The following is a 24,667-nucleotide window of genomic DNA, read 5'->3' as shown; positions in this document are numbered from 1 at the left end:
TGTGAGAGCGCATAGGTTTGCGTCCCTCTTCTGCCTCCAGTTTATCAGCTGGATGGCACCTGATTGGTCACATCACCTTTCGATACTTCAGTTTCTTCATCAGTCAAATGGAGGAATGATGCCCATCTCACAGGGCCGCGGGAAGGATCCCATGGGGCGATGGTGCCAAGTTGCTTTGCCACGTGTTCTCCGGGGGGGGAGGGGCCACACTTTTCCAGGTCCTGGGTCTCTGCCAGCTCAGCCTGATCTTTCTTACACCAGCTTTTGGCTTCTTTTCTTTCCAGGATGGAGAAGGGGGACGGGCACGAGGAGGAGGACTTTCGCTTGGATTGCCACCACGAGAGATACCCTGCCCGTAAGTGGCCTCAGCTGCAGGAGCCGGCGCTGCGGATTCGTAGGCCGTCTGAGAAGAGGGGACCCTGGAGACCGGCCAGGCCAACCTCTCCCTGCACCCCTGCATTCTCCCCTTGACACACGCTGTAGAGGGTGAAACTGAGGCTGGGGGCAAGAAGAGCAAGTCTTCTGCATGCATCAGCCACAGCCCTTGCAATGGGGTCGGAATGCTAAGGAAGCAAGAGGGACACTGGGTAACTTAAAGACAGGCAGGGGAGCCACAGTTCCATGCAGGCCGGGTTCGCCATGGGCCTGAAGGGACAGGAGCTCTGGGGTAGAACTAGCCAAATCGGGGAGTCCCAGGTCCCAAGTTCTCTTTGAGCCATGAATGCTCCCAGAAGCTCAGAAGGCTTCACTGTACAGGACAGAATCTAGGGCTCCTATGCAGAAAACAAATGTCAGAAAGAAAAAGAGAGGTCAAAAGAGAGGAAGGCTTTGCTCCGGACAGAAGAGAAAGGAGCTGATACAAGGTTAAAGGGGCAGAGTCTCATCTGAGCCTGCTGCTTGCCCACCCTGTGCTCCCTGCCCACCCCACTCTGCACTAAGGACTTTTTATGCCTGATCTCCTGTTCTTGCTGACCACCAACCCCAACAGCTGGGATTACTATCCACACTTTGCAGAAAGGAGGGCTCAGAGAGGCGGAGCCACTTGCCAAAGGTCACACAGCTTAGCTAGTCAGTGGCAGGACTGTTAGAGCAGATGCTCATGTGTCTCAGACCTGTTAGGAGACTACAGTGGCTCCCAGCTGCTTGTATCTGCATCTCTGTGCCTGGGGGCTTGCTCCACCTCTACCTTTAGAAGGCAGGAAGTGCACAAGGAGGCTGGCATATAGATACCCTGGCTCCCTTGAGTAGGATCGCCTGGAGGTGTGTGCGTTGCAGGATTACCTAAGTGTTACCAGTCTAGTGGGCTTCCAGGTGGCTCAGTGCTAAAGAATCCACCTACCAGTGCATGAGACAAAGGAGACACAAGTTCTGTCCCTGGCTCAGAAAGATCCCCTGAAGGGGCACTTGACAACCTGCTCCAGTATTCTTGCCTAGGAAATTTCACGGACAGAGGATCCTGGCCGGCTGCAGTCCATAGGGGTCACAGAGTCAGACAGACTGAGTGACTAACACACAGCACCATGTCTGGCAGCCACCTGGGCTGGCCGCCTTCCCTCCCTGGGCCATGCTCCCCCTCCGCCAAGTTTGGCGGCACCTCTGTAGTGTCTCCCCTTTGCTCTGATTCCTATCTCAGGGTCTGCTTCTGGGGAGCCTGAACAAGATGGCAGAAATTTAAACTCAGGTCTGTCTGACTCCACCCTCCGCAATCCTAGTAACTGAGTGAGGAATGACTCTGATGGGAGAAAGAAGGAGGCGGTGAAGGAGCTTGGGAGGAGACCTGGTTGGGGAGGAGGAGAGGGTCTGGTCTCCATGCTGAAGGAAGAGGCTCCTCGGGGAGGCACCAGTCCAGGAAGGTGGTCAGAATGCTAACTGCTTGCCTGAGGAACTGGGGTGCGCGGTGGGCACATATACTGTGGTTTCATGTCAGGTGTCAGGATGGGGGCTTCCTGGAGGAAGAGGTCAGGAACCAGGGCACGGAGGCGGCTGGGAAGTGTGATCTCCTCTGATAACAGAGGAGAGCAGGAAGCACATGCTAGGGATGGGCTGAGAGCCCTGGCATGTTCAGAGCCCCACCCCAGAGCACCACCGACTCCCTGCTTGGAGCTAGCATCGCCCCCTCCCAGGGGAGCCCTGCAGAGTGGCAGGAAGCCCTGGGTGGAAAGAGGTCATGGGGCTTGTCTTGGGGGCAGCTGGGAGACAGGAGGAGGAAAGGCCAGATCCCTGAGGCCTGAGGATGGAAGAAAGAATTGAAGGAGTGTCTGGCCCTGAATGCAAGCCCTGGGTTAGAGAGTGGGGACAGCCAAGCTCAGGGGAGCTGCAGAAGCCCTGCATCCCTAGCCCAGCCCCGGCACTCACTTCACCTCCCAAGCATCAGGTGCATTCCCCGGGTCAACAGCCCGTGGAGAATTCCTTCTTTTGTGCCCCCAACAAATACTGAGCTGTGCAGGCCCTCCATCTTGGCGCTAGAGATGCACCCAGGAGCCAGGTCAGACAAAGCCCCTGCCTGTGAGGCGGGGAGTCTAGAGGAGAGAATCAAGTGAGATGTGAACTCAGAAACAAATAAGACGATCTCAAGAGCTAAGGAATGAGATGATAAAGCGGGATCCAGGAGACCCCTTTAGAGCCACTTCTTTGAGGAGCGGCTGGAACGGGGACTTAAGGAGTGAGAAGGAGTCAGCCAAAGAGCCTTCTGGGCAGAGGGGTGGCAGGTGGCAGGTCCCCAGGGTAGGGACAGCCAGCCCTGGAGGCCTCGTGGCTGGGGTGGGGAGAGCAATGGGGAGGTGGGGATGGATGGCGGGCAGGAGGATGGGGCTGGGGGACCCAGGAGGTGGGACCACGTGAAGGAGTTGGCTCTACAGTGGGGAGCCCAGGGGCATTTTGAGCAGGGAAGAGATGTACCCAAGTTATTCTCTTTTTTTTTTTTTAGTATTTAGTTTTTATTTGGCTGCACCGTGTCTTATTGTGGCACATGGGATCTTAAGTTGTGGCATGCAGACTCTTGGTTGTGTCATGAGGGCTGTTAGTTGCCTCATGTAGAGTCTAGTTCCCTCACCAGGGATTGAACCCAGTGCCCCTGCATTGGGAAATGAGGAGTCTGAGCTAGTGGGCCACCTGGGAAGCCCCTTACCCAGGTTATTTATCTGTATCTGTATCTACATCATCTTTATCCATACCCATGTCTACCCGTCCTCCTTCTATCCATATGCACTGTGGAAAAAAGGACAGAAGGGGAGGAAGAGAGAGACCAGGAGAAGAGCTTAGACGCCGTCGCCATCATCCTAGGAGTGATGGTGGCCTGACCTGCGACAGCAGAGATAAAAGTGGGTGAATTCAAAAACCTTTTGCTGGAAGAGTTGTCAGAGTGCCTGTTTGTGTTCCTCCAGAGCAGATCCTGAGATGAAGATTCAACAGCAAGTGCCTTATGTGGGGCATCCCAGAAAGTGCAAATAGGCGCCCGGCAGGCAGGCTCCGCAGGGAAAGGCAGTGGCAGGTGAAAGTCACCTTCCAAGTGGTCATCAGCAGAGCCTCCGCTGGGGGGCTCGGGGAGCCAGGGCAGAGCACGTGGTCTGAGTTATCCCTCCAGCCATGACAGCAACTCTCCTTGGGCCTTGTGTGAGGGCTGCTGGAGTGGGGTGGGGTGGGGTGCATGAATCTCCTGGGGTGGATTGGAGGAAGTCTCCACAGGAGGTGAGCAACATGCTTCACTTGGGGGGAGGGGGCACCCACAACATCAGCTTGTCTGATTGGAGGTGAGGAGCGGGCCAGGAACCTAAGATATGCTCGGAAGTTTCTAGTCAGCTGTCAAGGGTCAAATGTCACCCACTGATGGAAATGGAGAGGATGAGTTTGAGGGGGATGCAATGATACGGCATCTGTGTAGAGTTTTAGGGGTGTGTAAGGTTGAAAACAGAGGCCGTTGAAGCTGGGGGACTGCTGAGATGGTCTAGGGTCATATAGGGTGGGGAGAGATGGAGAAGCCACGAGGTCCTAACACCCTGGGGCTCAAAGAGAACCATGGAAGGGCTTCTCTGGTGGTCCAGTGGTTAAAACTCTGTGCTTCCTATGCAGGGGGCATAGGTTTGATCCCTGGCCGGGGGACACCCACGTGCTGTGTGGTATGGACAATAAATAAATAAATAAAATTACTGTAAAAAATTAGGTAGCTTTTAAAAAGAGAATGAGAAGCAGGGAAGCTGGTGGAGAAGGGGCTGCGGCTCCCAGAGGTTTTTCAAACCCCAGCTTCTTGGGGAAGAAAGGAAGTGTGGACCCCACAGTGCCTCTGCCAGGTGTGCCTTTCATCAGGTAGCCAAGCTAGTGGGTTGGCTGTCTTTCCCCTGGAACCAGTGGAGGCGCTGGGGACTCAGAGTTCGAACAGTGAGGTAGAGAAAGACCCGGTCTGCTGTTGGAGCTGAGGGCAGGGGCAGCAGAGTGTGGGCAGGATGCTGGCTGGAGGACCCTGGTCACTGTCATTGTCCTGAAGTGGGCTGTGTGTGGCCACGTGAAAGTCATTGATTCACTCACGTATTCAACACATCTTTGCTAAAGACGCTTCTCTGGGCTGGGCGTTGCATGCAGGGCTCTGGAACATGGAGATGAAGAAGCGGAGTCTGGGCCCGGGAGCTCCCAAAGCACTGCTGTAGTGTTGGCCAGAGCCACCGTGGGGTCAGCGCCGCCACTGTGACACGAGGCCAGGCGCCTCATCCTGCTGAGTGAGGGAGGGGTGGAGAAGAGGAAAGAGAGGGGTACTTCGTTTCCAGGCATTCCGGCTTGGTTGAATTCTACAGCTATAATGATGATACCTGGACTTAATGAGGAAAACAGCCAACCGGAAGAGCTCCGTCAGCCCCACCAGGTCTGATGGCAATATCTCACCCTTGTGGATGCTCTGAGGACTTTACGTTGATCTTCTCCCTCTCATCTAACCCCAAACATATGTGAGAGTTGGACCATAAAAAAAGCTGAGCGCTGAAGAATTGATGCTTTTGAACTGTAGTGTTGAAGAAGGCTCTTGACGGTCTCTTGGACTGCAAGGAGATCAAACCAGTCCATCCTAAAGGAAATCAGTCCTGAATATTCATTGGAAGGACTGATGGGTGAAGCTGAAGCTCCAATACTTTGGCTACCTGATGTGAAGAACTGACTCACTGGAAAAGGCCCTGATTCTGGGAAGGCAGGAGGAGAAGGGCGTGACAGAGGGTGAGTTGGTTGGATGGCATCACCGACTTGATGGACGTGAGTTTGAGCAAGCTCCAGGAGTTGGTGATGAACAGGGAAGCCTGGCGTGCTGCAGTCCATGGGGTCACAAACAGTCAGTCACAACTGAGCTACTGAACTGAACTGAACTGATAGACCCATTTTACAGACAGGGAAAGTGAGGCCCAGGGAGGTTATGGTTGTGCCAGGAAGTGGATGTGTGCCCAGCCTGTCTGGTTCCAGAGCCCATACCCCGAGTCATCAGGGATGGTCTGCCATACCCCATGCATACCCCAGGCGGCCTTTGGGGGTGCAGGGCCCAGCCACAATGGACTGGGTTCTCACATGGGTCATGGGCTAGAGAGCAGCCTGATACCACCATCCAGGGAAATGACACCATCTGCAGAATGTGGCCTCTTAGCTGCTGGTGGAGTTTGGGCCAAGAAAATGTTTTGGAAAGGCCTGGATGCATTTTGCAATATTTCTGTGCCGAGCAACTGTTCAGATCTGGTGGTGGCCTGACTCCCCAGCAGGAGGCACGGGGGAGAAGGAGTGCCAGGGAGCCCGCGTTATTAAACACTTACTGAGTGCAGGTTCTGCTGAGCACTTCATAGCCGCTGGCACAGCCCTGGGAAGGAGGGGTAGTTGTTCTTATTGTACAAACGGCGAGACTGAGGCTCTGAGACGTGGACTGACTTTGTCAAGATTTCTGATGGGATCTCTGGGCAGGATGGCTCAGCTTGGCATGTAACTCTTTCCCTTTATCCTGGGAACCAGGCTGTTCCTGCTCTGGCCCCCAAACTCCTCACCTCATCTCTTCCCTCTCTCCCCTGACTCATTTGGCTCCAACCACCATGGCCTTTCTCTTTCTTGCACAAGTAAAACTCATTCCCCACCCCCCACCCCAGGACCTTTGCACATGTCCTTCTCGCCACCTGGAATGCTCTTCCTCTAAATCTTTGTTTGGCTGGCTCTGTCTCCTCTCTAATCTCAGCTGAAGGCCACTTGCTCAGAGAAGCTCCCCTAACCCGCACCAGCTTCCCCTGTCAACCTCGTATCACTGTTTTCTTCACTGTGTCCGTACCTCTTTGAAATTATATTTGCACACCTGGTTTTGGTTTTGTTGCCTTTCTCCACTGGGTTCCATGAGATTAGGCACCCTGTCTCTTCTTAATTAATAATTTATCAATTAATTAATATTACATATTAATATGTAATATTAGAGGAGCCTGCCAGGCTCCTCTGTCCATGGTACCCTCCAGGCAAGAATACTGGAGTGGGTTGCCGTGCCCTTCTCCAGGGGATCTTCCCAACCCAGGGATCAAACCTGCGTCTCTTGTGTCTCCTGCATTGCAGGCAGATTCTTTACCCACTGAGCCTATATATATATATATATATATATTATATAATAATATAATTAATTAATTTATCACTTCTTTTTGGCTGTGCTGGGTCTTTGTTGCTGCGTGCAAGCTTTCTCTAGTTGTGGCAAGCAGGGGCTACTCTCTAATTGCATTGTGCAGGCTTCTCTTTGCGATGGCTTCTCTTGCTGCAGAGCACAAACTCTAGGCGCACGGGCTTTGGTATTTGCAGCCCGAGGGCTCTAGAGCACAGGCTCAGTAGTTGTGGCTTTATTCGCCCTGAGGCATGTGGGATTTTCCCAGACCAGGGATTGAAACCCGTGTCCTTTGCATTGGCAGGTACATTCTTAATCACTGGACCACCAGGGAAATCCTAGGTGCCTTATCTTCTGTTTTGTTCACACCTGTATCCTGAGAGCCTAGAACAGTGCATGGCACACAGTAGGTGCTCAATTACTGCTTTAAACTTCTCATTTTCTCACACTGTATCCCCCTTGAGAACTCACTTTTATATAAACAGTTACATGAACTTTTGCTTTTCTTAACTGTTCTAAAAGTTGCTATTTTTTTTCTGGGGCTACTGTGATATAGATTCTGCCACTTATTTATTTTTTTTTTCTGAGCAAAGCGTTTGGTTTTGAAACCTACCTTTGGGGCTCTGCAGTGCCACCAGCGAGCTCAGGAGCTCCTCAGATGTGACATTTCATGGAGGCGATGCTGCCATATGGTCCAGGTGTTTGAGTCTTCCTTTTAGGGGCAACTGGGGTTTGCAGCTGATTGCAGCTGTCAAGTTCAATGCCCAAGACAAGCTTCTGACTTTGCCAGGTGTGTCTGTGAGGCTGAGCTGGCTGAGAGGCTGTCACTTGCCGGGTACAGAGGTGGCTTCTGAGAGCTCTGTCTAGACGTGTCTCTGCCGCTGCTGCCCTCAGAATAGCAGAGGGAATTTCAAGGAAGACTTTTCTGGGCTCGGAGCAACTTGGCATTTTTATTAGACCAAAATCAGATCCAATATAGTACTGCCTGAGTTGGCTTCCTTTATTAAAATAGAAACAGACAATATTTCTGAAATAAATATCAATGCCAGCTTGCTGGGCACACAGCTTGCAGGTTTCTGAGACCCTGGCAGTGAGGTAGAGAGAGCCAAGCCAGCATCAGTATCAGAATCCCCTGGAAGACTCCTTGAAACACGGATTTCCCAGTCCCACCTCAGAGTTTCCGGCTTCTTGGAACACAGATTCCCGGGCCCCGCTGGAGTTTCCGGCTGAGGAGGGTGGAGTGTGGGATCCTGCATTTCCAGGGCTGCTGCTTCTGCTGCTCCATGGACCAGACTCTGAGCAACACCTGGCCCCAGGCTCCTGCCAGGAGGGAGTCTTCATTTTGTCACCTGCTCTGCTTCCCTGGTGGCTCAGATGGTAAAGAATCTCTGCAATGTAGGAGACCCATGTTCGATCCCTGGGTTGGGAAGATTCCCTGGAGAAGGTAATGGCAACCCACTCCAGTACTCTTGCCTGGAAAATCCCATGGACAGAGGAGCCTGGTAGGCTGCAGTCCATGGGGTTGCTAAGAGTTGGACACAGCTGAGCGACTTCACTTTCACTTTTCACTTTCATGCATTGGAGAAGGAAATGGCAACCCACTCCAGTGTTCTTGCCTGGAGAATCCCAAGGACAGGGGATCCTGGTGGGCTGCCGTTTCTGGGGTCGCACAGAGTTGGACATGACTGAAGCGACTTAGCAGCAGCAGGCTTCCCTGGTAGCTCAGATGGTAAAGAATCTCTGCAATTCAGGAGACCCATGTTTGATCCCTGGGTTGGGAAGATTCCCTGGAGAAGGGAATGGCAGCCCACTCCAGTATTCTTGCCTGGAGAATCCCATGGACAGAGGAGCCTGGCGGGCTACAGTCCACAGCATTGCAGAGTCGGACATGACTGAAAGGACTATCACTCACTCACTGGGCTATTCAGCAGCTTCTGGGTGGAAATTGCTGCTTCTGGAGTCATGTCTCTTCCCATGCATCCCCCAAAGACACAATCTGAATCATATCTTCTTCACCTGCTTCCAGCTCAAACCCTCCCATGAGAGCATCCTTGGTGGGGTAGGTGTCAGGTCTGTGCCGACTCCTCCCGGACATTCCCAAGAAGCCTTCTCCCACCATCCCACCCCTGCTTCAGCTTTCTTTCAGTCACTCAGCACTCTCGGAACCCTTCTCTGCTAACTCTCTCCCCACTGGAATGGAAATGTCAGGAGGACGGGGACCTTGTCACCACATTCGTGCCTGAAACAGGGTTGCTCCTCAGGACCTTTCCAGTGAATGGTCCAGCTCACTTCATCCTAAGTTCCTTGGATTTCGAGCAACAATGTTATTTTTCTTGGCTCACAAGTCTGGGTGACTCCAAGCTCAAGCTGGGTCATTGTTCTTCTTTATGTCCATTTTTGCCCCCCTATAGTTAGGGGCAGGCCAGGAATCTGCATCAGGTAAGTCTGATGACGCAGAAGAAACCCCAGGTACAGGAGGAACCCTGTACCCCCTGGGGGGCTGCCGGGTCGCTTACACCTGGCACCCAGCATCTTTGCAGTTGCAGCCCTCTGCTCCTTACCCCTCCAGCCCTGTGTGCCGGGCTTTCCAGCCTTACAGACCATCTTACCTTCCTCCGGCCACCATCGCTATGTTTTTCACACCTCCAAAAAGCCTCATTTACCTGCCAAGGACCTATTTCACACTCTGTTCTTTCTGCCTGAAGTGACCTGCTCCCCGCCTCCGTTTGGCAAAAAAAAAAAAAAAAAAATCTACCAGTGGAATTTTGAGCTTCATGGGGCTTTCCAAGTCTAGGTCAGATGTCCAAGAGTAGCTAGCAATCAACCCCCTCTCCAGTCCCAACAGAGGAGGTTGTGTTCACCTCTGCATTTCTCTGCCCTGACATTTGAATAGATGAGAGAGAGGTTTACAGTGTTTCCAAGCCCAGCCTCTAGGGGTCAAACCTCAAGGATGTAACCTGTCTGGACCTGGGTTTCTTCATCTGTATGATGGGCATAGTGATGGCACCTAACTTCCATTTCTGACGATTGAATGAGTCAATGAACGCAGGGCACAGTGAGTGGCTCCCTGGCACAGTGAGAACTGGAGGAATGTTTTCTCCTGTCATCTCTTTCTCTTTTTAAATTTATTTCTGGCTGCACTGGGTCTTCGTTGCTTCACTCGGGTTTTTCTCTGTTTGTGGTGAGCTGGAGCTGCTTTCTAGCTGTGGGGCACAGGCCTCTCATTGCAGCGGCTTCTCTTGTTACAAAGCACAGGCTCCAGAGCTCGGGCTCAGTAGCTGTGTTGCATGGGCTTTGTTGCTCCTCGGCATGTGGGATCTTCCCAGACCAGGAATCAAACCTGTGTCCCCTGCACTGGCAGACGGATTCTTATCCACTGCACCACCAGGGCAGTCCTGCTCTTGTCGTCTCTTCCCCCTCCCTAGGCTGTGGGCATTCAGAGGACAGGTCTGCATCTCACTCATGTCTCCAGACCCAGCACCCAGTGGGGAGGCTGACACAGAGTAGGTGCTCAGCAAACAAGGAAACGAAGGAATCAGTGGCTCTGGGGAGAGGTGGCAGGTCCCGTGGACTCAACCTGATCCCAAGTGTGGAAAAGAGATGAAGAGAATGTAAAATGGTCAGTCCCCAGAAGCTAGACTCGAATGAAGAGAGGGATGGAATTCCATTTGATCTCCTAGGACAAGCCACCCCCAAAGCAGACTGGAAAACCCAGCCTTCCCCCTAGCAGGAATCCCACACAAACCTGCTCTTCTTCCCTAGTCCTCCATCGTTTGTTCTTTCAACAAATCTATGCTCTCAACACTGTGTGTGAAATTGTGCTGGGTGCTGGGGACACGATGATGAATAAAAGCAGAGCTAGTCTGTGTCCTTGGGTTGTATACAGCCTAGAAAAGGAAAATGGAACGAAACAAGTGACCAGATATTACCAAATATGATAGAGTCTCAGAAGCACCCTCAGGGTAGAGATTGACGGAGCAGGGTTGACTTGGAGAGGCAGTCAGGTGGCTGTGGCAGAGGAGTGATAACATCACTAGCTGGAAGGGTATCCAAAGCCAGACAGCTCAGTGCCAACCTTGATCCATCTCCCTATCTCTCTCCCACATCCTATATCTGTCTGGAGGTAAGAGTTCCAGATTGGGCAGCCGGGACCGTAGGCTCTGGATATGACCCATGAGTCCTGGGGAGAGTAAGTCAGCACCTTGGACAGCGGATGGTGCGGTCCATCTGGCTCTTCTGTATCAGGCGCGGCTCCTATGGGGTCAAGAATGCCAACACCAGACATCTCCCCACCCTCACTGATTCCTCTACCAGCTTCAGAGCACCTTGGACAAGTCACTTCCCCTCTGATTGTCCCTATTTCCCTTTCTGCGTGTTGGTGATGCCATTCTTGGTCTCAACGGGCCCTTCCAACCCAATGAATTTGTTTTGGAACAGTGATTGCAATTTCATACATTTCAACAGAGCTAAGAGCTGATCTCTTGGGATCTCAGTGCCTTGGGGAATTTCAAGATGGTGATTCCCCACTAAGGGATTGTGATGTTAGGACTGGAAGAGACCAAATGTTAAAAAAAACTTCATGTTTAATATCTCGACTAAAAAGAGAAGATAAATCACAACTTATGAGAACCTCCTATGGGTTGACTACTCTGCTATGCTGGGAGGTTCCAAGGGGATTTAAAACACAGTACTTGCAGCCAACCGTCTGGGTGAGGCCTTGGACAAATCTCTTCCCACCTATGGACCTTGGCCTGCTCATCTGTGAAGAAAGGTGGCTGAACCTCAACCCCCTCTATCCTGAGCATTTTGTTATTTTTACATCTCTCTGAGGTTGCATAGTAGAGGGCTTCTAGCAGGGGGGCTTGCTGGGTCTGCTGATGCCTTTACAACTAACATCCATTTTCAGGCCCAGAGAGGTGAAGCCACTTGTCAAAAGTCAAACAGCTTAAAAAAAAAAAGTCGCTCAGCTTGTTATTGGCAGAGCCTGGATTTGAACCTCTGATGATCGGACTCCAAGTACAGTTCACCCCCGCCCCACAAGCCTGTACCCAAAGGAGGAGAGCCTGAGCGAAGAGCCTCTCAAATGTACAGAGAATATGTCCATTTGATCTGGGAAGATGGGGGGAGCCTAGGCCTCCAGTGCAGGGATCACTCCATCCTCCTCCTGAGTGGTTTATTTATTTATGAGCTCAGGACTTGCTCTGGGCCCAGCCAGCTGCTGGGGGCTGCAGGCTCCAGGATGGAGCAGACTCAGTCCCCACCAGCACTGAGTCTCCCCAGGTTAGTGGCAGGGATCTTGACAACAGAAAGTGACAATCACGGGAGAGAATGACGTGCAGCGTGGTGTACGGGTGCAGAGGTCCATGGAGTGCTTTGCAGAGGAGGGAGCATTTGGGTGAGGACCCGGGGGCTCAACAGCCAGAGGACAGAAGGGAAGAGCACATGGCCCAGGGACCAGAATGTGCAAAGCCATGGAATAGAGTCAGGGGACAAAGACGCAGGCCAGGGAGCAGTCAGAGGTCAGAAGTGGCTCCTGAAGGCTGAGTCCAGCCTGGGAGATGCCGCTTGGCCCACCGGTGGTTTTAAATGCTTTAAAAGCCTTGTGTGCGTGCTAAGTCGCTTCAGTCATGTTCGACTTTTTGCAACACTATGGACTGCAGCCCACCAGGCTCCTCTGTCCATGGGATTCTCCAGGCAAGAACACTAGAGGGGGTTGCCATGCCCTCCTCTAGGGGATCTTCCCAACCCAGGGGGAAGAAACTGTAACTCCTGTTGCAGGCAAATTCTTTACCACTGAGCCACCAGGAAGCCCTTGAAAAGCCCTTTAAAATCACTTAGAAGCCAGGAGATTTGATTTCAAAATCCGGATTGTCAGTTTCTCTGAGCGTTTTGGAAGATCGGAGCCCACATTCCCTGGGGCAACAGTTGGCCAGAGCTAAGGAAAGGCTGCTTCTGACCGCTTCACCCTGTTATGTCATTGGTTTGGGCCCAGTGGACATGTTAAGGTGGGATTCCCTGATCTGTAACATAAAGATTTTTTCCCCCCTGGCTGGTGATTGACCCCATTGTAAAGGGCCCCAGAGAAGAAGTGAGTGGGGAGTCGTGGTAGGCCAGTGGGGTACGTGGTGAGGACAGGGCTCCTCCCACTGTAAATGACTCTGGATCCCAAGCCTCTCCTGGGATCCAGGGAACAGGAAGCTTGATTTTTGTTTTGGCCTCGCTGTGTGGCTTGCAGCCCTGAGCAGTGAGGGTGCAGAGCTCGAACCATTGGACAGCCAGAGAATCCCCTGTATTTGATTTTTTTAAAAGATATGTATTTATTTACTTTGGGCTGCATCAGGTCTTGGCCGCAGCATGTGAGATCTTCCGGTTGCGGCGCTCAGGTTTCTCTCCAGTTGTGGCTCGGGATCCAGGCTGCACGAGCTCTGCCGTTTACTTGCTCAGGGGTGTCTGACTCTTTGCGACCCCATGGACTATAGCCTGCCAGGCTCTTCTGTCCATGGGATTCTCCAGGCAAGAATACTGGGGAGGGTTGCCGTGCCCTCCTCCTGGGGGTCTTCCTGACCCAGGGATTGAACCCCGGTCTCCTGCTTGTGGCCGGCGGGCTTAGTTGTCCTGCGGCACCTGGGATCTCAGTTCCTTGGCCAAGGATCAAACCCACGTCCCCTGTGCTGGAAGGCAAATTCTTAAGACCAGCAAGGAAGTCCTAGGAAGCCTGATTTTTACTCGAAGAAGGATAAGGATCACGGCCCCTCCTTTCCCCTAAAAACACATGATCACTTTCCCTCTGTTCCATCAAACTCTCCAAGGTTCTGCTAGTTGGCAACTGTAAGAGCAATTACAATCATTTCTAAATACTCATTTAGAAAAACAATCAAACCTTTCTGTACACCAAATATTTGCTTTTCGATTAAAAAAAAAATACCAACACCTATATCTTGGCAGCAAGCACTTTCAAAGAATGCAACTGTTTCAGTGACTGGGGCCAAAACAAATGATTTTCCTAAGGCCAAACGATTCCAGAATGTTTGCTGAATGTTTGCCAAATGTTTTCCACCCCTTTTTAAAAATCTAGTAAAATTAGCAAAGCACCAACATTAAAGAATATTAAAAACAGAAGAAAAGCCAAAGGGGAAAAAAAATGACGTGTGCACACTCCCCAGCATTGGCACAATCTTCCTCATCTTTGCCTGTTCCCTTCCTGCCTTTGTTATGAGGAAGAATCTCCCAATAGTCAGAGCTGCTTTGGGGATGGAGGAAGAATAATGAGCTGCCCGCCCTTGGAGGTGAGCAAGCAAGAATTCTTGGTTTCAGCAGGAATTTCTACCTCAAGGGGCTTGCTCTGAGGGATGTCTGACCCTAAAGGATGAGAAGTTATCTGAGCAGAACACATTAAAAAAAAAAATGCTGAAGTTTGGAATCAAGAAGAAATTAATTCAACCCAGCAGCAGTGTAGCTGTGAATCCTAAGGCAGCTGCTTATGCTGGCTGAGCCTCAGTCTCCTCATCTGTAAAATGGGTTCAGGCTTTTCGGGACAACCTAGCATGGTGTGTGGACTCTAAGTGCTCTGTTGCGGCTAGTTTGCTTCCTCGCCCTTCACACCCATCCCACTCCCCATTCCAGGCAGTCTCTCCTCCCCACGTTCCTCTTTGTTCTCATCTTTCTGGCTCCAAGGAGTCACCATGGAATGTTCTCCAGGGGTTGAGCCATCTCTCTCCTGGGCTAATGGTCTCATAGTGACAAGGCTGGTGGAGCACCATTCAGGGTGGGTGCTCTTAAGAGAAGGAGACCCCTGAGGCCAGAGAGCGGATGTCTGGAGGGCTTCCTATAGGAGGAGAGATTTGAGCTGGGCTTTGAGGGTTCAGTTTGATAGTAGGTACAAGGACATCTGAAGCAGGTCCCAGCTTGGAGGTGGAAATGGTCTAGTGAGTTAGGAAGACTTGAAGGTGGTGCTTGGGTGAAGGCAGGGGAGCGAGCTTCCGAGAATCAAGAAAAATAGAAGAGTGAGCATGCACGTTGGATCAGATGAGCCTCCCAGCCCCTCTGCTTGCCCAGGCGGAGCAGAGGCTGTGGTCATAGAGGACCAGCCTTGGCTCAGGGAGCAGCTCAGGGCTGGCTTTGGGATGTCCACACACTCGCTTGCTCAAGTCAGCGTCAAGTAAGAGTCAAGTAAGGTCGGGGCTCTGGAGTCATCTACATGATTCTCCTTCTAACCCTCCCATAGCGCCTTGAGCACATTGGGAGCACGCAGTGGACCCCAGGGAAGCCTGATGGGGTCGGGGGGTGGTGGGAGACAGGGGAAGCCTTTGGGTGGGTGAAGGGTGGAAAGAGGGTGGGTGGATGGCTTGAGTGGGGTGGGCGAAGCGAGGGCAGGTGGGTGTGCAGGGTTGGTGGTCGGGCAGTGGGCAATAGTTGGATGAGAACATCTGTGAGTTAAGGGCTGGAGACTTGACGTGTGGGTGCGGATGTGTTGGCAGGTTGGGAAGCAGACAAGTAGGTGGGTGAGGTGAAAAGTGGCCGGGCGGGTGGATGGGTGGGTGTTTTGGGTGATGGGTAGATGTGTGTGTGGAGAGCAGGGCTGGTGGGAGTGTTTTGGGATGCTGCGAGGATGGATGGGATGTTGGCGGGTGTGTGATGTGTTGACAGGTGGGAGATGCTTGACTGGGTTTTAAGGCTCGGGGAGTCATGGTGGGGATAGTGTGTGAGCGGAATGGTGGGTATATTGGTGGGTTGGTGAGTGGATGGCAGCGGGCAGGCGGATATCTAGGTGTTGGTGGACGGGTGGGCAGAGAGTGGCTGATGGGGGCGTGGCAGAGACGGAGAGTTGGGTCAGTGGATGGTGAGATGCTGAATGGAACAGTGAGTGGGTGGAGAGTTGCATGTAGGTGGACAGATGGGTGGATGGGGAGTGGAAGGGGGCGGTGGGGCATGGGTGGAGGAAGGCAGCTGTCAGTACTGACCACCCTGTCCCCTTGGCAGGACACCAGCCACACATGGGGGATCCCTGGCCCCGGAGCTCGGCACACGAGGCAGCAGAACTGAACCGCCAGTGCTGGGTCCTGGGGCACTGGGTGTGACCGTGAACAGCCTGGTTCCAGACCTCGGGCCATCATCAGCACCAGCCCCCTGCCACAGGATCACTGGTCTGGCGCCTTTGGAACCTGGCCTGTGTGCTGTGAACTCAGCCAGCCTGCGTGGGAGACACGTGGGCTGCCCTGCCCACGGCTGCCTGGGTCTCAGCGTCCTGGAATTGGGGCCAGGGCGTCTGAGGGGCTGCACAGGGCTGCACAGTATGACCTGGGGACAGCCACTCCTGACTCCTGCCTCCGTCATGTGCAGAGCCCTGCTGGGTGCAGCTGGGATGCTGAGAAGGACACGGACCTTGGCCGCTAAAGGGCTGGGACCCACGAGCCAGCCAGGAAGTCTCGGAGGTCCCCTGTTGGGGACAGGGAATGAGTGGGGCTTCTTGAAAGAGGGGCTGTGGCCTTGGCCCCGCAGCCGGGGAGGGTCCCACTGCAGGCACACAGCAGGGACTCAATAAATGCTTGTTGGATCTGTTTTCTTGCCATGTGTGGAGGCCAGTTGCTCTCTGGGCTGTGGCTGCCCCTTCGTGGCCCCATCCTATCAGGTCTCTAAGGAGCCTGAAGATGAGACAGCCCTGAGTGTGCTGGTCAGGGTTAGATGCTGAAGTGTGGATGGGTGGGAGGAAAGGGGGATGGTCCTGTAGCTGAGGCTGGGTTGGGGGGATGGGGTCAGGATAGAGCCAGGCTGGCAGGCTCTCTTGGATTCCAGAGGGTGGGGAGGTGGGCGCCAGGCAGGCAGGACACTGGAGAGGGCCATAAATAGGCCCTCAAACCCAGGCCCTCAGCCACCCTGACCCCCATGGGGACCCTTTACCCTGTGTCTAGAGTCACATTTATATCAAACCTTAGGGCTTAGATGCCTGGAGAAACAGATTCCTATTATGAAGATGAGGGAACTTAGGGTCACAGAGATGAAGCATCTTGCCCAAGATCACAGAGCTAGCAAAAGCAGTGTTAAGGGTTTGAATTAGGACTCCTGACTCCAAGAGGCCTTGTCCCTTCCCAAAGGATTTCTAGAGATTTCCCTCAAGGAGAGAATGTTGTTCTTCATTCTTCTATAAACACATCATCCAACCAACCATTCATCAATCCATTCATCCATCCATCATCCACCCATCTATCCTTCTATCCATCCATCCATAACCCATCCCCGCATCCATTCATCCATCCATCTATCCATTTGTCCGTCCATTCATCCACCCATCTATCCATCCATTCATTCATCATCCATCCATCCACCCCCCCATCCCCCATCCATTCATCCATCTATCTATCCATTTGTCTGTCTATTCATCTTCCCATCTATCCATCCATCCATCCATAACCCATCCCCGCATCCATTCATTCATCCATCTATCCATTTGTCCATCCATTCATCCACCCATCTATCCATCAATCCATTCATCATCCATCCATCCATCCATAACCATCCATCTATCCATTTGTCCATCCATTCATCCACCCATCAGTGGTCATTCTTCCTTTTACCAGACATCCATCCATCCATCCTTTCACGTATCACCTGCCCTCATTATTCAGCCATCCATCTGTGTATCCATCTACTCAATGATACAATTCCTTGTGCTCCTACTGCGTGCCAAACACCGTGGCAGGCACTTGAGATAGGATGCTAATTCAGAGACAGTGTCTGTCCTCAGAAAGCTCACAGATGGGCAGGACACAAACTAGACAGGTGAAGACAGAACAGTGTGTGGAATGTTCTGGGACCAGGCAGCCTGGGTGCCGATTCCAGCTCCTCCACTTGAGAGCGGGGGCACATTACCTGACCTCTCTGTGCCTCACCCCTGTGGGCATGTGGGGATCATCAGTTCACATACTTCTTAAAGCTCTTCTGAGGGTTAAAGGAGCTAATATACGTGCCTTTAGAACAGAGCCTGGCACATAAACGCTCTGTCGGTGTTTGCTGTTTTCTCAATGAGGGGAAGTTGGCGGGGGTGGGGGTGTGTGTGCTGCAGAAGCCCATAGGCAGCACCTGCTTGTAGGAGGGAGTGGGGCTCGTGGGAGGCTCCTTTGGGAAAATGACATTTAAGCTGAGATATGACGTTGTCTAGATGTCAGGCAGGCAAGAGTGTAGAGGGAAAGAAAGTTGGGAACATCATAGGAACTTTGGGATAGTCTAGATGGCAGGTATGTGGAGAGAAAGAAGGGCAGCGGATGAGAAATCAGGCCGCAGATGTTAGTGGAGCCGGAGGGACTGAAGCCTCTTTAGGAAGGATCTGCGGGAGATGCTTTCAGGCAAAGCGGGGAGCACCCAGCTGAGCATCCCAGGAAGGTCTCCGCAGCTCTGGGCAGAGAACAGATGTTGGGGGACAGCCCCCATCCTTGTCCTCACCACATGTGAAGGGAGGGGAAAGGGTGAACTGGTTCAGAGTGGAGTTCCTGGGACAGCACAGTGAAGGCAGATTCAGGAGGGAAAATGAGCTGATGTGGGAGGGTGGGAGGGGAAAGTCAGCGATGACACTCAGGTTAGGGGCTGGGGGGAGGTGGGGGCAGGTTCAGATGTCTTGAGTCTCAGGTGCCTGGGAGATACCCAGGTGGAGATGTGTGCTTATTCACCCATTCATTCATGCATTTGTTAATCAAGTCAGTGATTCATTCATCTAGTAACTATTGTGGACCTACTGGGTGGGGCAGGAGCTGGGTCTGGGAGAGAGACTGGGACTCAAATAAAAAGGCTTTGCATATCAAGGTGAAGAGGTCAGCTGGGCGAGAAGAAACGGCCGCAGCAGCTCCAGCTGCAGACTGGGCAGGGGCATGTCCAATGGGAATCTGGCCCTGGGTACCTTGGAGCTCTTTATTCTCTTCTAGGATCCTTTTGAAGTTGCCAAGTGGATCACAGAGGTCCGGGAGATGATTTTTTGTTGAAACATGGGCAAAGTTTTTATCTATTTTAATAGTTGTGTTTATGTAAATTGTGTATTAGGAAAAAAATGTATAATGGGCACGCGAGTGCCGTTGATTTCACAGACGTATTGCTTAGGATGAAGCCAAAATAGGCATTTAAGTTAAAAGGCAAAAAAGTTGGCTTAAAGAAAAATATTAAATAAATAATCGTGCAAGTGCTATGTGATGATGGAATGCGGACGCCTCAAGCAAGGGCCATTCTTACCCTCTGCTCAGCCCAGAGAGGGATGGGGAGGACGGGGGAGGCTCACGGGACCACTCACTCAGGCTTTAAGTCCTTTTGAGTGCCTGCTGGGCAGGGGGAGAGAAGTAACTGCCATTCAGTCCCATGGAGGCTGCAGCAAGAAGGCTGCAGTTTAGACAAAAGGAAGCACTTCCAGGCAGGCCAGGTGAGCAATCCCAATGGGTCCCTACTGGGAATTACTGGGAGGGTTGTCTTCATGCCACACTGTCTGCCTGCACCTGGGAGCAGGGAGGACCACCTGGTTTGAAAGCAGGGGTCCTGGGTGAGCACACAGAGGCCTGGATGGGGAGGCAAAGCCCCCTCCTCCCACTCCTGCACAACTTTTCCTGCCCATCCCCTGCACCAAGCAGACCATCCCTCTCCACAGATAGAAAGGCTGTTGGCCTTGGATGCTGACCTTGACCCTCATAGGCTGGCTTGACCCACAGCCCAGAGTAGCTCTTACACAGCCTGTTCTGCCCTGGACACCTGCTTCCAGCCTCCCTGTAGCCACACACCTGGGCTTGTGTGGACACACCCACCTCAACATTGTACAAACTTGAGTGAGCAATTGTTCATGCACACGTGCTAACCCACCCACGTCTGTGTGCGCCCGCTGACGCTGAGCACACACTCCTGTGTGCACGTGCTGGTGCTGGATACACACCAGCCCTGGACCTGGGTGTGCACGTGCCCACCACCCTGAATGGGGCTCTGTCGTGTTTGCTCAGGTGTGTGTGTGTGTGTGTGAGCGCACGTGCTAATTCGCTTCAGTCGTGTCCGACTCTGCGACTCCATGGATTCTGGCCCACCAGGGTCCTCTGTTCATGGAATTCCCCAGGCAAGGATACTGAAGTGGGTTGCTAGGCCGTCTTCCACGGTATCTCCTGACTTCCTGACCCAGGGATCGAACCCGCGTCTCATTGTCTCCTGTGTTGGCAGGCAGGTTACGACTAGCGCCACCTGGGAAGCCACCCTGTGCTAGGTTCAGTCTCTCAGTAGTGTCCAACTCTCCACCCCCTTTCTCCTCAGGTGCCTCGGGGCCCTGGTCCTTCCCCTGCCTGGGGGCTAACTGGCAGGTCCAGGCCGCTGGAGGTCACTGGGCTGACTGCCCCTTTGGGCTGGTGGCTATGACGAGCCGTCTTCCCTGCAGCCTCCACCAAAGCCCACCCATCCAGCCACACGCTCCCTCGGGCAATGGTAATGTCAACTTGATTCATGGCCATTCATCCGCCGGCAGCCGGGCCTGAGGACGCAGTGTGCTGGGAAGCCCATCCCTGGGGGAAGCTGCTGCCACCAGGGTGCCGACCCCTCGTTTGGGAGGAAGTGGGGACAGAGGAAAGCACCCAGGGCTGAGGAGTTAGTTAAAATCCCGAGACTATTGCTGACCTGTGTGGGTCTTCATTCATCGAGAACTATTTGCCAAGGGGCTTCCGTGTGGCAGGCGCTGAGTGTGCACTGGAGCTGCCATGGCGAGTCAGAAAGGCACCGATTCCATCCTCGTGGAGGGCGTATTCCAGGGAGGAAACAGAGATGACTCTAATAATTCCAAAGCAAAAGTTTTCAGTTCAGATTGTGAGAAGTGCTGTGTAGGCGAACCACAGAAAGTCCGAATTTAAACTGCAGGGGTGAGAGTGGGCCTCTCAGAGGAAGGGCCATGGCAGCAGGGACTGAGGGGTGAGGAAGGAGGTGGTGAGATGGTGTGGGCAGAAGTCAGAGCATGTGTAAAGGCCCTGGGGCTGACAGAATGCCGTGTGCCTGGGTGCAGCCCTGGGGCAGGACACGGTGCCTGTAGCCCCAGGTGAGGGCATGAGGGTTGCTGCTGAGTGTGCATCTGGGGTCAGCTGGTGTGGGGCCTCATGGTGATGGGAAGTTTGACCTTCACCCGAAGGCTGCAGAGAACCGCTGACAGGAGGGTTTTAAGAGGTGGACACATCGGCTTTTCATTTTGGGAAGTGCATCCGGGTCTGGGAGATGGGGTGAAGGGCTGAGGCAAGGTGACCAGAGAGGGGCTGCTGTGGGTCCTGCTGGGAGGTGGGGAGGGAGTGAGGGGGTAGGGAGCGCCGGGACTGGACCGGCCTTTCTCTGAGCCTCCCTCCTGGGCTTCGATGCTATGCAGGCAGGGATGCTGTAGGCCACGCGGGGCCTTGGTGAAAACCAGGAAAGACTGTTCTCCAAGTGGATGACTTAGAAAAGCCCTTGTCCCCAAGCCAGGAGAGATGGAGCCCTGGAGCACACAGCCTGGGGGGCCTGGAGTCTCGCCCCCCTCGCCTCCCCACCGGGGGCTGTGGGCAATGAGCACGTTACACCGCCCCACTGGAGGACAGCCCCGCCGCGGGACCGAAGACAACGACCATCAGTCATGAGGAGAAACCAATCTCTTCCACGTGGAGATTTATTGCGTAGACAGACAGGAAATCACAACGCGAGACCTCTGCCCTGTGCCCACGCGGCCCGGCCCACCATACCCTGGTAATTGCTTCTTGGGCCATAATTCATCTTGGACGGATGCTGTCTGAGCCTCGGCCTGCAGGGAGGCTGGAGGCTGGGGAATGGCCAGAGGCCTGGCAGGGGAGTGGGCAGCGGGCAGAGGCCAGGACTGGCCAGGACATGGGGGAGGGAGGGGACCTGGGGCTCTGGGGGAGCAGGAAGGGGCCTTTGCTCGGGACGAGTTCCATGCCAGGAGGCCAAGACGGTACGTCAGGGCATGAAGTCCCCTTCTACATACACTCCTGACCCTCCCTCCCCTGGAACTTCCAGGGTGGGTGGGTGGCTGTCAGGTGGAGGGAGGGGTGCACGCAGGGTGGGTTAGGGAGAGGAGGCAAGAGAGGGGCTCCACAGGTCAAGAGCTGGCATGGGAGGGGAGACAGCACTCACTCTCTAAGGCTGGCGCCCTTCATGGACCAACCAGCCCAGGCTGGGGGGAATCCAGGAAAATCAGGAGGGCCATGCTGCCCTTTTGAGCAGCCTCCCATCTCAGCCCCCAGGCCACTCTTGCTGTGAAAGCCTCAGTTTTCACACCTGTAAGACGAAGATTCATGAGGTTATCACGGCAAGTACACTGGGGTGGTTTGCCATTTCCTCCTCCCGTGTTGAAAAGCAGAGACATCACTCTGCCGACAAAGGTCTGTACAGTCAAGGCTGTGGTCTTTCCAGTGGTCATGTATGGTTGTGAGAGCTGGACTGTAAAGAAGGCAGGGCGCTGAAGAATTGATGCCTTCACACTGTGGTGCTGAGAAGACTCGAGAGTCCCTTGGACAGCAAAGAGATCAAGCCAGTCAATTTTAAGGGAGATCAACCCTGAATATTCACTGGAAGGACTGATGCTGAAGCTGAAACTCCAGTATTTTGGTTATCTGATGCAAACAGATGGCTCATTGGAAAAGTCCCTGATGCTGGGAAAGATTGAGGGCCAGAGAAGAAGGCGTCAGAGAATGAGATGGCTAGACAGCATCACTGATGCAATGAGCAAGAACTTGGGCAAACTCTGGGAGATGGTGAGGAATAGGGAGGCCTGGCGCGCTGCCAGCCATGGGGTCGCAAAGAGTCAGACACGACTGGGCGACTGAACAAGAAGAAGATGAGGGCCATTGTGGAACTCAGCCAGTGTGCCCTGCCTCCCAGGAGATGCTCCTAAGGATGCCCAGAGTGACTCTGAGGAGCGGGTGCAGCGGGCGCCCTGAGGCCTGGGTAAGGAAGCCGAGGAGGCGCGGGCGTAAGGTTGCTCACAGCTAGGAGGTAGTGGGGTCTGGACTCGAACCCTGGCCAGGTGGCCCCCGGTTGCTCTCCATCACCAACTCGCTGGGAAATGGGTACCTGCAGCATGAGGTCTCAGCATCAAACCGTGATACGCGGCTTCAGTGACGAACCCATAGAGCATCCGGGTCAGATGAGAGCTTAGTATGTACTGACTGACATTTATTTGGCTTCACTGGGTCTTAGTCACTGCATTCTGGATCTTTAGTTGCAAAGTGTGGGCTCTTAGGTGCGGCATGTGGGATCTAGTTCCTGACCAGGGATCGAACCCAGGCCCTTTGCATTGAGAGCGCAGTCTTAGCCACTGGGCCCCAGGGAAGTCCCTGTACTGACAGTCACGACTTTGGTTGTTATTATTACAGAAGATGACTGCTAAAGCCTGCCCCCGTGTCAGGAGTGTGTGTGAGTGAACAGCTTCCCAGAGGCTGGGAGCCGGGAAGTGGTGTCATGACTGCCATGCAGAGGTCCAGGGACATGCCTGACCGCCAGCCCCAAGCACCCAGAGACACACAGCCCGTTGGCAGGGGCCCCCGTACCTCCCCCCGGCACCTGTCCTGGGCCTGTTCCCTGACTGGACACCAGAAGCGCGAGTTGATGGGCCCCAGGAGAGCCTCCGCGTGCGCAGGAGGGGGGAACCCCATCACTGTCACCCCGTCCCCTTCTGCTCCCCCATGTAAATGACCTGTCTGTCTCCAGGTGTGAATGAGGAGGCCTGTAGGGCTGTGAAGCGCGAAGCCATGCGGGGAGGGCGGCAGGCCGAGCGCGAGACGACAGGGGCGGGTGGCGAGTGTGGTGACTGGGGAGCCGCTGCCCGGGCTCAGGGCCAGCTCCGGCTTTTGGGACCATCTGGTAACACGGGACCGGAGCTGCCATGGCTTCCAGTTTTTTTAGAGAAGCAAGGAACTGGCAGACCAGTGCAGCCAGCCAATCCCGAGGAGGCTGAGGGTGAGGCTGAGTGATGGGGAAAGGGAGGTGCTGGGGCCTTGGGAAGGGACCACGCTGCTCCAGGCGGGGTGGGAGGTGAGGTCTGGGGAGGGACTCAGGACATCTCAGCAAACGAGCCCGAGTGTGGGGGCAGGGGCCACTGGTCTGGCCACAGAAATGGCCTTGGCAGGCTCTGGGGGACCCTCTCAGGTCCGGTGCCAGTGCTGGAGCCAAAGAACAGACAGACAGAAGCAGGTCCTTCCCTCTGTGGGTCAGAGAAGGCGGGTCCCCAGGGGACGGAGGCCCGAGGGGAGGCTCCCCTGGGATACTCTGCCTGCTCTTCCTTAACCCTCTTGTCAGCTGCGGCCAAGATTCATTCCCTGCAGCCATGCCTGGGTGCCAACCAGCCTCCGTGCCCCTGACGGCTGCAGCTCGGGGCTGATTTACAGCACTGTAGATTACAGGGTTGGGGTGGGACCCAGGGAATGGGCAGGGAAGCGGGATGTGGAGGGAGAGGAAGGCCTCTGCTCTCCAGAAAGCCTGGGGGTGGAAACTGCAGCTTCAGTCCGCTGAGGTCACTCCACCGACCCCCCTGGGCAAGAGGGGCGGGGCCAGGAATAGTCCCCTCCCTCTCTTTACCTCCCTGGAAAGGCGAGGAGGACTGGGGCGAACCAGCCCCGGGCATTCATGGAGCCTTGCATCAGGGACTGTGGGCCTCCCTGCTGGCTCAGATGGTAAAGAATTTGCCTGCAATGCAGGAGACCCGGGTTCAATCCCTCGGTTGGGAAGATGCCCTGGAGAAGGGAGGGGAACCCACTCCAATTTTCTTGCCTGGAGAATCCCATGGATAGAGGAGCCTGGCGGGCTATAAAGTCCATGGGGTTGAAAACATTGGGACTCGACTGAGTGACTAATACTTTCACTTTCAGGTCAGGGACTGCAGGCTTGGGGGAGCCAGGAAGGAAGCAGGGGCCGATGTTCATGCTGAGCTAGGATGGGAGCTGTGGTGGAGGGTCAGCTACATAGGACCTGTAACTGGATTTACTTGGCTCACTCGATGTTTGTTAACTTAGAGCCAACATTTAAAATCTAGATTTCACATTAAAAATAAACACAACACCTGGATTCCTGGCTTCTTTCAACCCCCCTGAAGATCTGGCGTGGAGG

General features: G+C 53.9%; 1 protein-coding gene across 2 annotated transcripts in view; it reads left to right on the top strand.

The window, feature by feature from the left end:
* GSG1L (GSG1 like) overlaps positions 1-15,666 on the top strand; it is a 251,359-nt gene extending 235,693 nt beyond the window's left edge. For both annotated transcript variants that reach the window (XM_055561621.1, XM_055561620.1), the window contains 2 exons: positions 285-355; positions 15,569-15,666. In XM_055561621.1, coding sequence (XP_055417596.1) covers positions 285-355; positions 15,569-15,666 — 169 coding nt within the window. The remainder of the gene's footprint in view (positions 1-284; positions 356-15,568) is intronic.
* Positions 15,667-24,667: the final 9,001 nt, after the last annotated feature.

Source organism: Bubalus kerabau, chromosome 23 (assembly GCF_029407905.1).
Source record: "Bubalus kerabau isolate K-KA32 ecotype Philippines breed swamp buffalo chromosome 23, PCC_UOA_SB_1v2, whole genome shotgun sequence".
NCBI lineage: Eukaryota > Metazoa > Chordata > Mammalia > Artiodactyla > Bovidae > Bubalus > Bubalus kerabau.
Note: the sequence above shows the minus strand (reverse complement) of the source record. Positions and strands in the feature narration are given on the sequence as shown.